This window comes from Suillus plorans, assembly GCF_016647745.1.
Source record: "Suillus plorans strain S12 chromosome Unknown HD556scaffold_14, whole genome shotgun sequence".
Taxonomy (NCBI): domain Eukaryota; kingdom Fungi; phylum Basidiomycota; class Agaricomycetes; order Boletales; family Suillaceae; genus Suillus; species Suillus plorans.
In genome coordinates, this window is record NW_024537398.1 from 224421 (window position 1) to 240688 (window position 16268).

The following is a 16268-nucleotide window of genomic DNA, read 5'->3' on the forward strand; positions in this document are numbered from 1 at the left end:
TGTCGACTTGAAAGCGAGAATGCAACCAACTGCATGCTTGTTCGGTGAAGGATGATTGACGAATGTTCAGGAAGCTGTAGCCGCTGCCAAGAGATATCAAACTAAACATTGTGGGAGAGAAATACTCACTATATCATTGTCATCGGATGAAGAGGCTAGCAGGTCCATCGTGTAGGGAAGCCTTGAAGGCAAACACTTGAATGTCTCAAGAGTGTAGCCTTCGATGGAGGGTGTGAGTGAATTGGAAAATAAACGTAACATGAATTTCCGCAATAGGAAACACAACCGTAGCTTGAATTTTGCCAAATATTACGATCCAGTTGGCTGGGCTTGCTCGAGTGCTCTCTCATCCATTTTGTACGTCCAAATTTAATAATAATAAGCCTGCGCATTATATCTTACTATTTTCATTATAACACAACGTTCTCTTCCATCAGGAACATATCTATCCTCGATCGTCATCAATGCATATGCATCCTCGATGCTGGCCCATGTCCTCAACGATTCCTTTCCTGTCAGCTCATCGATGCCTTTCCGGATCACATATATGATGAGTTCACGTTCAGCACATTCACAACTTATCAAGACAACTAGTTCACAACGCTTCTTCAGCATCTTTCACTTGGCTCATCCTCAATCTACCATATCGTCTCATCATTAGTGGCTTGGCGGGCCAATCTGTCTGACTTGAAGGTGTGTTGCTCGACATATGACCTTGTCATATGTTTGCTGAAATTCAATAACACAAATTCATAGGTGCGAAAATTAATCAAGTTCTCATGCACCGCAAGCATATTCATGTTCATCAAGCTCGACTCATGATGACAATGGAAATTTCCCGTTCGAGTCTCATCGTCAGGTATCCCTCATATTGTACTCCAATGCCACAGCCAGGGCGACTCATATGACTGAAGGGGTAGGATACTAACATTCTTTCTGCAACTAGCAACAGTTTACTGCTTCTCATCGAGAATGTTCGCATAGTGGCAACAACCTGTTGGAGAGATTAGTAGAGATGGCTTGAAGATAGTGAAAGAGTTCACAAGCGACGCCCGCATGGAACATGGAGATTGAAAGTTTGTCCTTCGTTTATGTTTATCTCGTGCATGTAACGTCTAACATCTGCCGTAAAGCGTTGAATGTTGCCTAGCCCGTATGTCGCCATCTAGCTTCGTCATCCACGATATACTGCATTGATGCAAAAGACAGATATTGAGCATTATTGAATGATTATTCCGGACGATAACGAGCAGCAGAGGGCATCGAACGCGGGATTTCCCTTTCACATTGGCTTTGGAGGATGTGGCCACCAACCCTGGAGCTCTTTGATTTTGGTGCTGGATGCAGGCGGACTAATCTTTGACAGGAGCACAGACGACACTTTGATAGGTTCCGCTTGGTGTGTCTCACAAGCCAATTTCACAATGTACAGAGCTACACCTACCCCTTCGAATCTATCTGTCTGAAATACCGACAGCCTTTCCGATATCCCGCTACAATTTCTGCACGCGCATCAGCCACAAGACGTCCCAGAAAGTCTGACAGCAGTCAAAGGCGCATTAGTGAATGCTTCTATCACAGGAAAACGTCACTACTTCGTTATAACGTTAACGGGAGGTAGGTTTGAGGATGAGTCGAGGAGATGCCGAGCACTTCACAAGTATGAGTACGTTTTAAATCATTAGGCCCTAACACGACACATACTATACTAAGTGCATGTTTCATGGGCAGATTAGGTCTGATTTCGGAGCGAATGCAAGCAGTACACATACGGGCCACAAGTCGAAGCGAGAGTCTACTGGTACAGCAGCATAGCGGTCAAGTTTGGAGCGTCGCGGCAAATACCGCAGCAGCCGCATACCATTTTCCTAGTGCCCGGAAATTCCGGAGCAGCTGGCGTCATATGATGTCCCCAGACTCGGACCCGACAATTCCATACCCCCGGAGTCCGTGACAGACTTACCCCCAGACTGTCCATTTCCTTGCCATTTACCGGACGTTCTCATAATGTGAGTCAGTACAGTTTTGAAGAACAACAAATCAGGTTTAATGCAGTCACGGTCATATCAGTGCGCCCAAGTCTTCTTTTCTCCGTGTCCTTTTTGATTGCCGTTTATATCTAGTAATGACACTAGTACTATCTGTCAATCAGCGTTTCTGAACTAGGCTGTCTCTGGCTAGACAACTGATGCCCGTCAGAACCGCACTAATTTCACGATGCAGATTGAATATTTTGCACTCATCATTGTTGGCAACCTTATAATATAAAACCCCAATGACCGATGTAGAGAGCAAGAATGTGCGCATGAATCAACAGATGGCCCAAGAACGAGGTGCAGAAATCGTCAACATTGAGATAGTACTATACTCGAGAATGTGAGTTTACTTCGTGTGAATCCTTTCTACTTTTGAGGGTTTATTTCTGGTATGGCCTTGGCATGCCGACACAATTTGCCTTCTATCTTTCACTGTTAGTATTTCAAGCGTTGCGCCCATCGAAATGTTTCATGATGTGGAGCGCTAGCCCCTGCATCTTTGGGCAATCAAGGCAGGAATGCTTATAATCCCTCAATTTCATTTTGGTGATCTAAGCACTGGGCGTATATAAACTCAGATCACCATACGTCTATCAAGTTCACCTTTCACCCTCACTCCCATTCTCTATCAATGACCATAGTCTCAAATGATCCCACTTGGTGGCCGACCATCAATGCATATCATTTTTCCAGCTATTTTTCAGGTCAGTGGAGAGTAGTCGTATTCTGGAGATGATGTCTCAATCTGACCTTGGCTACGGTTTTGCAGTTGCCGCCTTCGTTGCAGTAACATATGATTGGGGTGGGCAAGATAACATTAAAGGACTAATGATGTCTCACAAGTATTTTTCAGCACTAACATTTGGACAAGAGGTATGTCGATGCCATGACCGGAGTAGCCATCTCGCTAAGAATCCTTTTATAGGTTGAACTCATCTGGGTGAGTAGAGTCTCATGTCAGAGGAACATACATGAAAGTACACTTAATTACAGAGACAACGGTGGTCGCTCATGACAGTGATGTATCTCAGTGTATGTAGCTTGTTTGTCGTAGTTTCCATTTTGTGCTGACTCGAAAGTATCCTAGGTGCGCTACCTTGGAGCCCTATCTGCTGCGTATGTTCGGAAGGCTAAACATTCGGTGTTGTGCTAATCGTCTATCTCTTATAATCAGTCTGTCCATGGCTGGTATGTCTTCTTAGTACATTCACTATCTTTGCTTCTTCTGACCAACAACATCAGACGGTGTTCCGACCATCTCACTGACAGATACAGTGAGTCTTCTTCACAAATGCCTGCCATCCCCCTCAAATTAACCGTGGAGTTCTGTAGCAGTGGGTATGGTTCTTTGATGACTTCTCAGCCCACTAATGGCCGCCACGCTGTACTACCAAAGATGTAAGTCTGTTTGGAGGCTACCTGAGACTGGTCACTGATCGGATTTGTCAGGCTGGATGATGTACACTATATGGAATTGGACGGGTGTTGTGGTATTTGCGATGCTGTGGGGTGAGCTTTACACTTGCGAGACCTCAGTGATATTGGAATGACTGAAACATGCCGCAAGTCATCATCATCACTCGGTTGCATGCCATGTATCAATGAGACAGAAAGATCCTGATATTTCTCGTTGTCACCTTCCTGGCGATCAACACTTTTGATGGAGTGAACGTCGTACTGATCACGATGCGTACTTCAGGAGGTACGCTTAATTATGGAAAACGAACGTGCATAGGGCTCATTGATGAATACCAGAGGAACTCATTCTCTCCGGCACCTATCAGTGCACGATTGGCTACACAGGAGATACCGTGGTTATGGATTCTACTGCTTGGGTACTCTCCATTGTGTGGGAGGTCCTCACACTATGTCTCGCAGTCTGTATTGCGGTAAAACACTTCCGTGAACTGCGACAACATTCGGCAGGAGGGATTATTGGGGACTGTTTTACGGTGTTGATGAAAACTCACGTGGTTTACTTCGCGAGGTAAGTTCATATTGTAATTATTGTCCTTTTTTCAACTGAAGGGTCGGACATATGATAGCTTTGTCACTGTTTCGTGTTTTTCCCTCATCCTTGAATTCTCTCCAACAGTATCATCGGTATGTCAATATTTAATCTTTCACTTACCTCTACATGTGCCTACGATTTATCATTTCTACAGAACCAAGTTCTCCTAGAATATCAGACTTTTTTTGGCTTGTTTCAGGTTTTGGAGGTCGTGCAGACGTTTGTGCTGGGACCACGGCTGATCCTTGGCGTTCGAGAATATAATGCTAAACTCGTGGCTCACTCCGATGCAGCAACCGGCATGACCTCAATCGCTTTCCACGAGCGTGTGCATATATCGACTGGCAGTGGTGTGTAATGCTCGGTGAAGTTGACGCGAACCTTTGTCTAGTGCTTGCAGGGAGCACGGGAAATATGTTTTTTTGTTTCCCTCCGATGCGGTGCTCAAGTAGTTATTTAGTGTCACAAAATAGATGTCAAGGAGACATAGTTTAGGCAATATTTTCGTCGCAGTATTTATTCGAATCATTTGCTATAGGTCTTGACATTGACAATTTCTCGGTGTAGCTGGCTGATGGACTCAGAGACCGTCTTCAAAATGAGGTGCCGAAGTTGGGGCCTCAATGAAATCGTCGTCTTCGAGGGCATTATTACCTGCAGCTGGTTCATCCATGGGGAATTTGTGCGCAAGATCGTTGAGTTCGATTCTGTCATCCTGCTTCTGACCTTTTTTCTTCCCCTTCGCACGAGAAGACAACTTTGTGTCCTTTTTCTTGCCCTTGTTTGCAGCAACGATGATGTCTACGTCCCCGTTTCCGTTTTCGTCTTCAAGTGTGTGCGAATCGTCGATTTCTGGGACGACGGGCGACAATGGTGCAAAGAATAGAGGAGGTGCTATAATAGATGACGACGAAGTATCGGGGACGTCTACATCTCTTCGCCATGAACCTCTGACTGAAGCGGGGAAACCTTCTTCCGTTTACGAGTTATCTCGGGTGGAGAAGAGGGCGGAGAAGACAAATCGGGTAAAGCAGGAATAGAAGACGGGAGGCGTGATGTTGTAGAAGATAGTTGAGACGGAAGCGCTGGCTTTTGTGGTGCAGGAAGAACCACAATGTTGCTCGGCTGAGTATCGACAATGCTTTCTTCATGAACCTCCAGTGAAGGCGATGTCCTAGCTTTAGGCTTCGGTTTAGGCCTGGGTCTCGGCTTGGGCTTGACAGGCTTGTCTTGGGATTTCTGCCGCTTCCGTGGAGGCTCGAGTGATAGTTCGTCGAGATCGGAGTCAGATGTTAACTCTATCACATCATGGTTGACAGGCACGTAAGTCGGCTTCTTGACCTGAGTCTTTCGAGTCCACGTCTTGGCTCGGTCAGCAACGCTAAACACAGGATCGACCTCCTCGATGAGATCTGAAACCGCAGATGGTGTGGTTGGAGGGTGGATGCTATCTGCAGTCAAGGTACTGGCTGGAATCGCAGATGCAGAGTCGATGAGTGAGCCAGAGGAACAAAGTTCATCGTCTTTGATGAAGTCGTCATATATGGTACTCGTAGTTCGAGACTTAGACTTTCGCGGCACAGGACGTGGGCGCGGTTTAGACTTCGGTACAGGTGTTCCTGCGCCACGAGGGAACAGCAGAGAAGGATTTGGTGGTTCAGAGTCTTGGTGTCCTGGAGGTGGTGTAAACAGAGATACATTACTTGTGTCAAGAGGTTCACGTCCTCGCTGGGGATCTGTGCTTGACTGGTAATAAATGAAGCAGTCTGAATTGTTGACGCTGAAAATCCGTGTTCAGTTAGCATGCAGTAGGGGACATGAAGCTTGAAGAATTCCTAACGCTGTAGCATCTTTTCCGGGCCCGTAGAAAACGGGGTTCCGCTCAAGAGGCCGCTTCGGTCAGCAATTTGAAGAGGTCGTGAAGCATCTTCGAATTCGCTGTCAGCGACAATCCAGTCGTCTGTAACATCGGCCATGTTTTAATGTTGGCAGTGATTATACTGGGTGTCGTCGATGAGGATGTAAAAGAAGTTAAGAAGAGTAAGACTCATCCGGGAAAGGTGACCGACATGCACGTGATCACGTCACTAATGAATCCGAAGGACCCATCGATCGTGAATGTCAGAGATCTGGCCAGTCTGGGGCCAAAGTCTGGGGCCAGAGTCTGGAGGACATCCGGGAAATGGAATTTTCCGGGTCCGTCTGGCTGGGTCCGCCCGAGTGCGGATCCGTCCGGTTCACGACATGATGCGCCATTGGTTATCTTTATGCTTTATCTCTTGCTTTCAACCAACCACTGCCGCCAGCACGCCTTTGCACGTCCGCCCGGTATGTGTTCTCTCAATCTCTATGCTACCTGTAAGTTTCTAATACGACCTGTATTTCCTGAGTACTAACTACTACATTCCACAGCATGTCATTCATTTCTCAATGTTTATGCGATCCTCAAGCTACTAGATAACATTGGTAAGTTTATTTTTGTGCCCGCCAGATGAATATGGCTGATATCCTCCGATCACCAGGTTTCTTGACAACCATGAATACCCCATCCACCTCGCGGGGTGCACCATCATGGCAGGCTGTCCTCGATGCTCGACTGGCTCAACCCCAACCTGATTTCATCCACTCATGCACCAACTGCAAAGAGGAGGTTCCTTGGCGACGGTGCAAGTCAAACGAGAATGGAAATGAGGGCCGTTGGGTGGCAGTGGTAAGTGCTATCTTTCCCAGACTCGTTCGCTGCTGAATTTCAACTGACTCCAATCACTCAAGTGCAAGAAATTTGCTGGCGAGCAGCAAGTGCCATGCAATTTCTTTCGCTGGGCACGGGGCTCAACCAGTCCCTCCAGCTCCCCCACTTTGGCTGCAGCTCAATTAGCCCCAACCACTATCGTCCAGCCAGCTCAGCTAGTCCCAACCGCTGTCGTCCAGCCTGCTGCCTTGAGCAATGCCACATTGCTCCTTATGTGTGCTGCCCTGGTCTGCAAGAAGCGCCCCCATGCACATTGTGAGAACGCTGCATGCCGAACACATTGCAGCCTGTTGGGTGGTTGTTCCGTCAAAGGACATACCTCCGCTGTTGTGTTGGATCTATCATTGGCGCTTCGAACACCTCATCAGCCTCAAGCATGTCCACCTATGCCTCCACCCCCACCTTCGCAGCCAGCATTGATTCTTGATGCTGCACCCTCTGACTTGGACGTCCGTCTGTCCCCACCCTTGGCCTCTTTATCGGAAGTTCCTGAGCCTCCTGCACAAGTCCAGAAGGGCAAGGGTCACGCTGTTGAGCTTCCAGATGCTAGTGAACCTGTGCAGCTTCCTTCACGCATGGTTGCTGGCCCATCACAACCCAAAGCCTGAGCAGCACCACGCTATGCAATGCAGATGCCTGCCATCTTTACGCAGCAAAATGCTCGTGAAGAGGAAATGAATGAAGAAAGGCGCCAATGTGAACTTGAACGTCTTCAGGCTGCGGCTCGGGAGAAGAACACTGTTGTGGTGTACGCATGGACTCAGAATGGTGTTGAGCCCATAATTTACGAATTTCAAGACGGCTTCAAACTACCCAACTTCTACTTCACACTCTCGGTCCTCCAAAAATTATGCATGACCTCTGAGGTCCCCGATATTCCTGCTCCTGCAAGGATTGCTCCTATCCAGCGGTACAACCGTGCCCTCGACACATGGACACGGTTTGATGTGGACCACATGGTCACTCTGCATGAGCGCGATGCTGGCATCCTCTTTGTGAGGGATGCACGTGTCAGGGAGTGTGTAGACTTTGACCGGCACCTTCACAGACTGACACGCCCAGTAAGCGCTAACCTCATGACAGACCTGACGAGCGAACGGAAGTATGTGCGTGCTGCATCTCTTGCACGGAGCTCACGTACACCATCTCTACCTCCTACCAATCCTGTGCCACATACTCGCAAACCTCGCTCTGGTATGCCCTCACTGTCGCCAGTCGCATCAGACAATGAGCATGAAGTGCCTAATGACTCGCCAGCTCAACCAATCAAGCGGCGCTCATTCAAACCACCAATCAAGCGGCGCTTTTCATCTATCTTGTCATTGACAGATAGTGATGGGGATGACACGACAAAATCTGTCCACACAACCAAGCGGCACCATTCTCCACTTCCTCAGGCTCCCCGCCGTGTTTTACCATGCCGCAAACAACACCCTTTTGCCGACTCATTTGATCTTTCTGATGCCTCCGACTCTCATTCGCTCTCATCATCTATCTCATCAATGCACTCAACACCGATCGTGAAGAAGGAGGATTCGGGAAGTCTTCTTTCATGCGGATCATCAAGCCATGATGCCATTGTCGTCGAAAAAGTCGCAATCTGGCCCGTTGACTTTTATGTGGTTGACATTTCTCGTGGTTTCAATGCTTGTCAAAGGGCGGTTGATGGACGACGCAGTGTGGCAGATGCATTTGTCGGCCACTTTGGTGTACCATTCAAGGCATCAACGTTTTATGACAACTGCAAGGTGTGGGACTTCAAGCCCAACACATCGCTTCGCCAACGCTACATTGATTATGGTCGAACAGAGAAAGGAAGCTGGACTTCCTTCATGAAGAAGGCGAAACGGCCGCACAAGTAGGTGCACACAACTCTGATTGTTAAGACTTCATTCTTTAGTTTTGTTCGCATTGCCCACAGTCTACACTTGTGTCCATTTAGTTCCTGTAGTTTTGTTTCTCATAATTAACATTCACCATCTTCCGAGCCTCTGATGTGTGGCCGAGGACCGAGTAAAGTGGTCGTGCAGACTAAACGTGTCTATGGGCGTGCGTTTATGACCTCGGGATATCCTCAATCTCCTCTTGTCCCGTGAGCGCGTATTCTCCTTCAGAAATCCTACCAAACATAAAATAAGCACGCGTTGGTGGACGAATCGACGTAGCACTTACATTCACCACAGACGACGCGCCAGCACATGATTGACTTGCTGCAGGTGGGGATATATCTGCCAGACAACGATCAGTAGCTAGAAATGAAATTTGACATCTCATTTACTCATTCCTAAGATAGACAAGATTAGTTTGAGATACGCATAAGATAGAAACACTGATGGCACCAAGTTTTTTGCACGCGTTGAGCAAAGTGTTGATGAAGCGACTGATTGTTTGGTATTAACCCTTGAGTAATTGAGAATCCCCCAGGACGATAGACTCTTCGGCTCGTGGAAAATCTGGTCGATGACGTTCCAAGAACCATTTCGTGGTTGCTGTAGGTCAAGAATCAGATCATTGCGCCCCATGCATGCTGACATCCTGGACTTACCACCGGTCTACTAGTGGCAGCATTACCGTAATGGATTTCACGTCCAGTGACTAAGATAGGGTCAGGAGATACAGTGATCCCTGCATCTTGCAAGAAAGGAGAATTCTGATAATCCAGGGTCTGTGTGTATCCATCCATCCAGCCGCTGTATCCACAAACTCATCTTCTGCTTCTTCATCTTCTCTATCAGACACGTTCCCTCCTACTTCCAGTGCGTTCCCATCGGTACCCTCCGCTCTCGCTGAGTATTGCCCAGTCTGCTCTGGTGCTGTGGAATTGGGAGGAAGGATGCTTCTCGGTGGCTCCTGAGCGTTCCAGTGGTCTGCGACGTCTCCTGGAGTCCTGTGCAGTTGCTACATTGATATCAAGTTTACTGGCTTTCGGTGGGGTGCATACGTCGGTGTCATATCCAAACCTAAGCTGAGCCAGCGTGGGATTGCTATATCGTATTCTTGTGAGTTGATGGATGTAGTAGAACTAACAGGAACGCACGAGCACAATACAGTGTTGATGACATATAGTTCGACTTGGTGGAGGTTGTTGTGTGAGGCGACAGGTTGAGTAGTACTGTCTGGTGCTAGATGATGGCGAAGGCGAAGGCGTAGGGCAGCATGAAACACCCGGAGATGCAGAGGGTGTCGAAGCACTTGGAGGCTATATCGACCAAACCCTTCGCGCTCGTATGCTGAACCAAGTATTTAGAGGTTCCTTACGCGTTGCCACCCGTTCGCTTCCAGGACCCAAAGCCACTACCTCCTAATTATCAATATGAAGACAAGGACTACATTTATGAGACCAAGCCAACTTTGCTGCGCCTAGTGAATATCACGTTGTAAGTGGGATGCTTGGCTGAATGTAGAAAACACACATACCAGTCGTGGTGCAACCAATGATATCGATGTTGCGCAGTAAATTTCGATGCACCTAAACAACTATTCGAATCAGCTGATGGCTGAAGTGAAACAGCCACGCACCTCTTCTTGGCCTTCGTTACATTCTCGCAGTATACCCTCGTGAAGCTCGCGAAGGCGCGCAAACTCGCCTGTCTGTGTCTCAGCCAACTCTATGCGCGTATTTTCAACCCAGAAATGATGTAAGTTCTGCCGTTCTGCCCTGCTCATCGTCCAAACGTCGCCGACATCTTCAAGAAGTTCATTCAAGGGGCGACTGGAAATAGGAACGACAGGCCATTGCGAGCTAAGTCAAGAGCATTTCTATTGGCGATCTGAGCGAGGAGTGGTACCTTTACGCGATCGCGCACCCGGTTCAAGGTCCACAGGATGTGTTCCCTAACATCTTGCGGTACTTCCCACGCCCTGTCGTTGAGAAGCTCGTGAAGAAGTATCGGACGCTCCCAAGTACAGCAACTGTTGAAGAATCGATGAGGCAGATGGGTGATATTCTAAGTGATGGACAAGTGCACATCCCCGTGAGGATGTTTGCAAGAGATTTCCAACAGGCGGGGTTCCCAATTCTCAGATATACGATTCGCTGGACTCCAGAACAACTGCGTCCAAAAGGTATATCAGTATCCATAGAGTTGTGAGATGATTACTGAAGCTCGTGCAACAGGGTGGGTCACGCATGCAACTGACCGCTGCTTCTGGGCTCTCCGTATCCCGAGCATGAATTATCCACAGATGAAGAAGGCGATCCAGGCAGATCTGCATGTTCTGCACTATAAGATTTGATGTGAGAGTACCATCTGGCAGAGTGCGGGTATTTCGATGGCTCTGGTGCCATGAGCAAGTTGTAAACGTGGATGTCTGCCTGAGAGGGTGTTATTGCGAACGGCTCGCAGGACTCCAGGAGAGTGTGTGAGGCAAAGCGAATTTGGGGGGGGCAAGTCAGAGAACTTGTACATCTCACAGTACTAGTACAACTTGCTACACCCGAACCATTGGCGTCCGTGCTAGCTTCCAAGCCGCACTGTATGTATCGCCTCCAGTTCGGAGCTGAACAAGTCATATATTCGTACGTGTGTACATACATGATATCGCAGCATGTGCCGATCTAGCATCTGACCGGTCTTGGTGAAAATTTCGGTTGTAATGATCACGTGACCATTAACACAACCTAACTGTGAAGTCATTATACAGCGATCCTGACTTCGCAAGATTTCTTACTTTTGCCCCGGAGCGGCACTATGCCGATGACGACGAGACTGTTCGTTTGTTTCACGACATGCATACTGGCAAATGTTGGTGGGAAACGCAGGTATGAATGACTTGATATGATATCAGAATTCATTACTTAATGTCTTTAGAAAAAACTTGACGAGCTTCGTCCTGGTGGAACTATCTGTTTGAACAACTTATCCGAATATGAAACCACTTTTTCAGCGAGCTTTCGCTCAGTCAGATGCGCATTAATGCTCTGCTGTTTGTCCTTGCGGGCCTTGACGTCACCGGGAAGCATTGACTCAAACGAATGTTCTTTGGCCCATTTCCAATACTTGCCAGGGAACTTTGCCTCAGCGTGACGACGGAGGGTAGATATTTCGTTCACAAGAATACATGCTTGCCTATTGAGCATGCATCAGTGTGTGAGTATGAATACAAGTGAGCACACCTACGGGCACGTCTTGCACTTTCTGTGCTTTTTCACCTTCCCTTTGGCCCCTGCATGATCAAAGGTAGCACCAAAGAAAGCATTGATGTCGGCAGTTTTGGCTTCTTGCGTCAACACTGGTTCAACTTCCGTGAGAGATTGAACGTCGATGTCGATTAGAATACCGTCAGCGTCAACCAATTCTGGTTCAGTTGGGACAGCGGCCGTTTTGCACTGCTTTCGAGGCTTGGGATTAGTACGTGCATCTTCACGCTCATCATCACTAGGTTCCCTGTCAGAGTCTTCAGGGTGCACCCTTTTGTGGGTGTTGACAGCAGATGGCGATGGTGGTATGGGAGAGGTGGATGGAGATTCTGTGGTTTCGGGGGACAAACGTTTAGCAGCGCGCTTAGCAGCCTCTGCAGCGTGGAACTCGTTGATCGCCTTGGTTTGGGATGGCAACGCTGCCTTCTCGGCATGCTGAAGGAGGGCGGCTGTTGGCTTTGTTTTGCGCACAGGACGTGCAACACGGTGCTCGGCATCTGTGCTTGTCATGGGTGGGTAGTAAGTAGGGATGTTAGAGGAACACGTACCGACATGAATCAATTGAAAGATATTGGGTGCGCCGTCACACTTGCGAAGGTGAAGCAAAAAAGGCTTCAGATTTACGAAAAATATTGATCTGTGAAACTGAGATCTGGTTTTCCGACAGCGGAGTGAGTTATGTCGAGCTCGCGAAGCAGAGGACATGGCGCTGGCACTCACCGTGACTTTTCCATAGCAACAGACAAGAGATAAGGCGTTGAAATTGCTGGATATGTTGGCCAATGCAGGCTTTTTGACTGCAACATGTGGACCATCCGAGTCGAAGCTGATAGAGTTGATGGAAGTCAAAGAAAGACAAAAATAGAGTCGGGAAACGTACCTCCGGCAAGGCTTCTATGGCAGTGCCACTAAACATGCCAAAGCCACGGCTCAGGCCGGCGGCTCAGGCTTCTCGAAATCCAAGCCCAGGCCCAAGCCTTCCTCAGGCCGTGACGTAGGCCTGGGCTGGGCCCGGCCTATTTGGGCCCGGCTTGGGCCGGCCCAGGGCCTCAAGCCGGGCCGTGCACATCACTAGAGTCGTGTCATATGCACATTGATATCCACTCATATTGCAAATACGAACGAAGGAAAAGCTACAGAGGCCAGTTTCCAGGGGACCGTTTTTGACTAGCTAACTTTACTTTCAAGAGACGGTTCTTCTGAATAGACGATCACTGACGGGAAAAACAAAATATCTAGTAAAGGTTGTGGCTCGCGTCCTGCTAAACCTACGAAGCATGATGTCGGTGATGCAGAGCAACGGATGCAAGATAATATAGCCTTGGGTATTCATGGTTACTGACTACTCAAATACCTGCTGACATGGCCATATGCGTGGGTTGTGTCCATCCTTGCCCAGCTTCTCCTCTGTCCGATGATTCCTCCGTAAGATCAACTCATCACAAAAGAAGTTGAATTTGTGAGCTAGCATTTCACGAGTGATGGGGTGATACTTGCCGAACCAATTGTTTGTTTGTTCTGCCACGGAGGAATTGAACCGCCAACCCTTCCCATCATCGCTATGGAGCTCAGGGAATGCTTCTGGGTTGCAATTCTCCTGGCAGAATGTGTCGGTCTGTGAATGCTTGCATTTGAAATGAAAAACGTCGACGGACAAGCCAATGTTGTCAAAGAAAGGATCGCCCATCGCAAGTTTTGCAAGGGTGCAGTTGTTGTCGAAGAATATGTGATTGGGCTTGACAGCGTCTTCGCCTGCATAGACTTCTTTGATGAATTGCTGCAGATAATCATGAGTTGAGGAAATGGTCATGGAATGATGATACATACCTTGACACTGGCTACTCCCTCCGCTCCAAAGAAAGTCCTTCGAGCAATAATCATACCGCATGGAGCAACAATCAACTGCTCGTTGTGTGTGCGCCGGCGGCCAAAGACTGCCCTGAACTTCTTCCTTCCAGGTCTGTCCTGGGATGAACTGGTAGCAGGAAGTGCTCTCCTGGTATTCTCATTGAACTCATACTCTTCTTCGTCTGGTGGATCATCTGTGAGAGATGTGTTGGTGGCAATGGTAGTTCTGGCACGAGCAAGGCGCTCCTGGAGCTGGAATCTGGATTGACCACGCAGCTCGTGAGTATCCTCGACTTGACGATGTTCCAGTGTTGAGCAAGTGCGTCGGCCACGTACAATGGGCAGGTCACAGCCGATAATCACGCACTTGTCATTTTGACCAGAGTGTAGATAACAAAAGTGATGGTGGTTGTTAGACAGCGGGGTGTGGCAGTTATAAACTGCGCAGCATGGATGGCCGACAGTGACACCATCGACGACGACAGCGGACACTTTATGCGTGACTGTATATATCTTACGACTTAGCCCCGCATAGCCTCAAAACTATTACACTCACCGACACCTTGCTCATCTTCATACATGCTTGTGCATCTATTGCAGTAGTGGCGACGGACTTGCTCATAGCCATAAAGCTGAATGCGGCGGTTCCTTGCGATCATGGCCTCCGTGAATTGGTCTCGCTGTTCACCAGTGTGGGGAGCAATGAGGGTGTTCATGCGACGCTCGCAGTCCTCCAGCAGTGAAGTTATTACATAACCATCCCAAACATGCTCGACAGAAAGCTCAAACTTGACTTTAAAGTCTGCAGGTGTCTGCTTACCATGTGAGAGGCAAAGGTTATACAACTTTGCACAGTTCGTAGCTGAAGTCCTGGGTGCAACCAAGTTTTATAGTCAGATGGGAGAGATCAAGAGCATAGCATATAGCGCACCATGAGAAATCCATTGCAGTCCTAAAGAGCTCAATTACACTCTTCTCGATGAACACATGATCTGCAGCCTGAACACTATCTGGTTGGTGCTCGTAATAGGTGCGCTCTCCTTTAAACACACTGTAATTATGGTGGTAATCAATTCCACAAGCTAGTTGACCTTGTCAATGACAAAAATAATGACTTAAAGCAAGAGTGCGGAGTGCAAGTGCTTACTTTGACAGTAGAGATGGACGGATTTTGCAATGCATGGGCCTTTCGTCAGCGTGAACAACACCACATAGGTTTGAGCAGCCTTCTTGAGAGTCATGCCCTTTGTGCGACGTTGGCAGTCGGGATGAAGGCATGAGTGGCTAGGAGGATAGAGCAGATACTCAGCTGGGGCCATTCTATCATTAGATAAAGAAACAGAGGTGACAACACAATCAAATGAACTTACCTAGACCCCTTTGAGTGCCATGTGTCTCCCATAGCCGTCCCACATCAACAGTGATCCCTCCACTCCAAATGACATCCTTGAGGAGGGACCATGCATCATTGACTTCAGCTGGAGAGATTGAACAGCCTGCACTAAGAAACACAGTGACTGCAGGTGATAGAACAAATGGTGGATCTGAAGTTGGACTCAAGGAAGGCTCCACAAGGATGATGTCGTTTTTAAGCCGGGTTGCAAGAGTGATGAACTGGAAAAGAGAAGTGAGTGAGGTGTTACTGATTGTGCCTGGCTCTTGTTCAAGATGGCGCAGCAAGTGATTAAACGCTGTCATGTTGTTCTACTGTTGCCACCAATGCGAATCAAATTTGATTTGAAAGTAAAAGCTCGATAATTATGATTGTACAGAACGCCAACTGAGTGACGCAGGTGGACCCGGACGGTCCCGGAGTCTGCCAATTCCCTGATATTCTGAGAGTCTGGGGCGTTTGGCAAACACGGCTGACCCGGGCTGAGTTTGAATTGTTTTTGTCACGTGTTTGCTTTGTGACAATTCCAAAGCCACCCGCCATCATCGTGCCTCCTGCCAGTACTAGTGTGCCCGTTGTAGATGGCTAGCGGCTGCCGACACACCCGCCAATCTACTCACCACATGCAGTTAGCATGCTATGTTCGTGCTTCTTCGCACCAAAACCAGTCAAAATTATGATCGTCAATCCACTGTCCCAATACTTGTGCTTCCTCAATGTGTCTTGATTCTGCTACCAGTGTCTGCTGCACCTTCGTTGCTGTGTTTTCTGCTTCCCATTTTCGATCTCCTCCGCTGTCTACTCTCAACATGTTTTCGATCTGCTCTGCTGTCTACATCCTTTCTGCTCGGCTCTCGATGTTTGCGATCCGCTCTCAGGCTGTTGTCTATTTCGTTTATGCTCGGCTCTCAACGTACTTTCGAGGTATACTCCACCTGTTTCGCATCGGTTTCACTATTTTCCAGCTGCTTTCGTATACCGATTGTATTCCGCATAATACCTACTAAGCAATCAAAGCATATTTGACACTATTTAAGCACATTCTGGGAGGACAGCGCGAGTGTGCGTGAATGCGCCTAAATGTGCAC

At 48.1% G+C, this 16268-nt stretch overlaps 7 protein-coding genes across 7 annotated transcripts; 3 read left to right on the plus strand and 4 right to left on the minus strand.

The window, feature by feature from the left end:
* Nucleotides 1–2771: 2771 nt before the first annotated feature.
* Nucleotides 2772–4405, plus strand: HD556DRAFT_1440450 (uncharacterized protein; the record flags this gene model as incomplete). Its single annotated transcript, XM_041306113.1, has 13 exons — nt 2772–2838; nt 2890–2909; nt 2962–2976; nt 3030–3068; nt 3124–3152; nt 3211–3224; nt 3279–3310; nt 3400–3434; nt 3486–3545; nt 3647–3738; nt 3792–4023; nt 4082–4139; nt 4202–4405. The coding sequence occupies 13 exons, from the start codon at nt 2772–2774 to the stop codon at nt 4403–4405; spliced, it is 897 nt and encodes a 298-aa protein (XP_041162927.1).
* Nucleotides 4329–6023, minus strand: HD556DRAFT_1525706 (uncharacterized protein; the record flags this gene model as incomplete). The annotated part of the gene is made up of 3 exons (XM_041309285.1): nt 4329–4974; nt 5031–5813; nt 5888–6023. The coding sequence occupies 3 exons, from the start codon at nt 6021–6023 to the stop codon at nt 4628–4630; spliced, it is 1266 nt and encodes a 421-aa protein (XP_041162928.1). The 3' UTR covers nt 4329–4627.
* Nucleotides 6024–6116: 93 nt separating this feature from the next.
* HD556DRAFT_1534909 (uncharacterized protein) lies at nt 6117–8661 on the plus strand (the record flags this gene model as incomplete). Its single annotated transcript, XM_041309580.1, has 5 exons — nt 6117–6375; nt 6460–6513; nt 6570–6757; nt 6820–7377; nt 7432–8661. The coding sequence occupies 5 exons, from the start codon at nt 6117–6119 to the stop codon at nt 8659–8661; spliced, it is 2289 nt and encodes a 762-aa protein (XP_041162929.1).
* A 1344-nt stretch (nt 8662–10005) lies between these two features.
* On the minus strand, nt 10006–10542 carry HD556DRAFT_221369 (uncharacterized protein). The gene is made up of 3 exons (XM_041309934.1): nt 10319–10542; nt 10217–10268; nt 10006–10159 (listed from the first exon to the last, which is right to left on the minus strand). The coding sequence occupies exons 1-3, from the start codon at nt 10463–10465 to the stop codon at nt 10101–10103; spliced, it is 258 nt and encodes an 85-aa protein (XP_041162930.1). The 5' UTR covers nt 10466–10542; the 3' UTR covers nt 10006–10100.
* Nucleotides 10543–10674: 132 nt separating this feature from the next.
* Nucleotides 10675–10966, plus strand: HD556DRAFT_1192011 (uncharacterized protein; the record flags this gene model as incomplete). Its single annotated transcript, XM_041296192.1, has 2 exons — nt 10675–10864; nt 10917–10966. Coding segments are annotated over 2 exons (240 nt in total), but the record flags the coding sequence as incomplete, so codon positions are not given.
* Nucleotides 10967–11645: 679 nt separating this feature from the next.
* HD556DRAFT_1189826 (uncharacterized protein) lies at nt 11646–11855 on the minus strand (the record flags this gene model as incomplete). The annotated part of the gene is made up of 1 exon (XM_041296141.1): nt 11646–11855. A coding segment is annotated over one exon (210 nt), but the record flags the coding sequence as incomplete, so codon positions are not given.
* Nucleotides 11856–11919: 64 nt separating this feature from the next.
* Nucleotides 11920–12087, minus strand: HD556DRAFT_1267045 (uncharacterized protein; the record flags this gene model as incomplete). Its single annotated transcript, XM_041299125.1, has 1 exon — nt 11920–12087. A coding segment is annotated over one exon (166 nt), but the record flags the coding sequence as incomplete, so codon positions are not given.
* Between the last annotated feature and the right edge of the window lie 4181 nt (nt 12088–16268).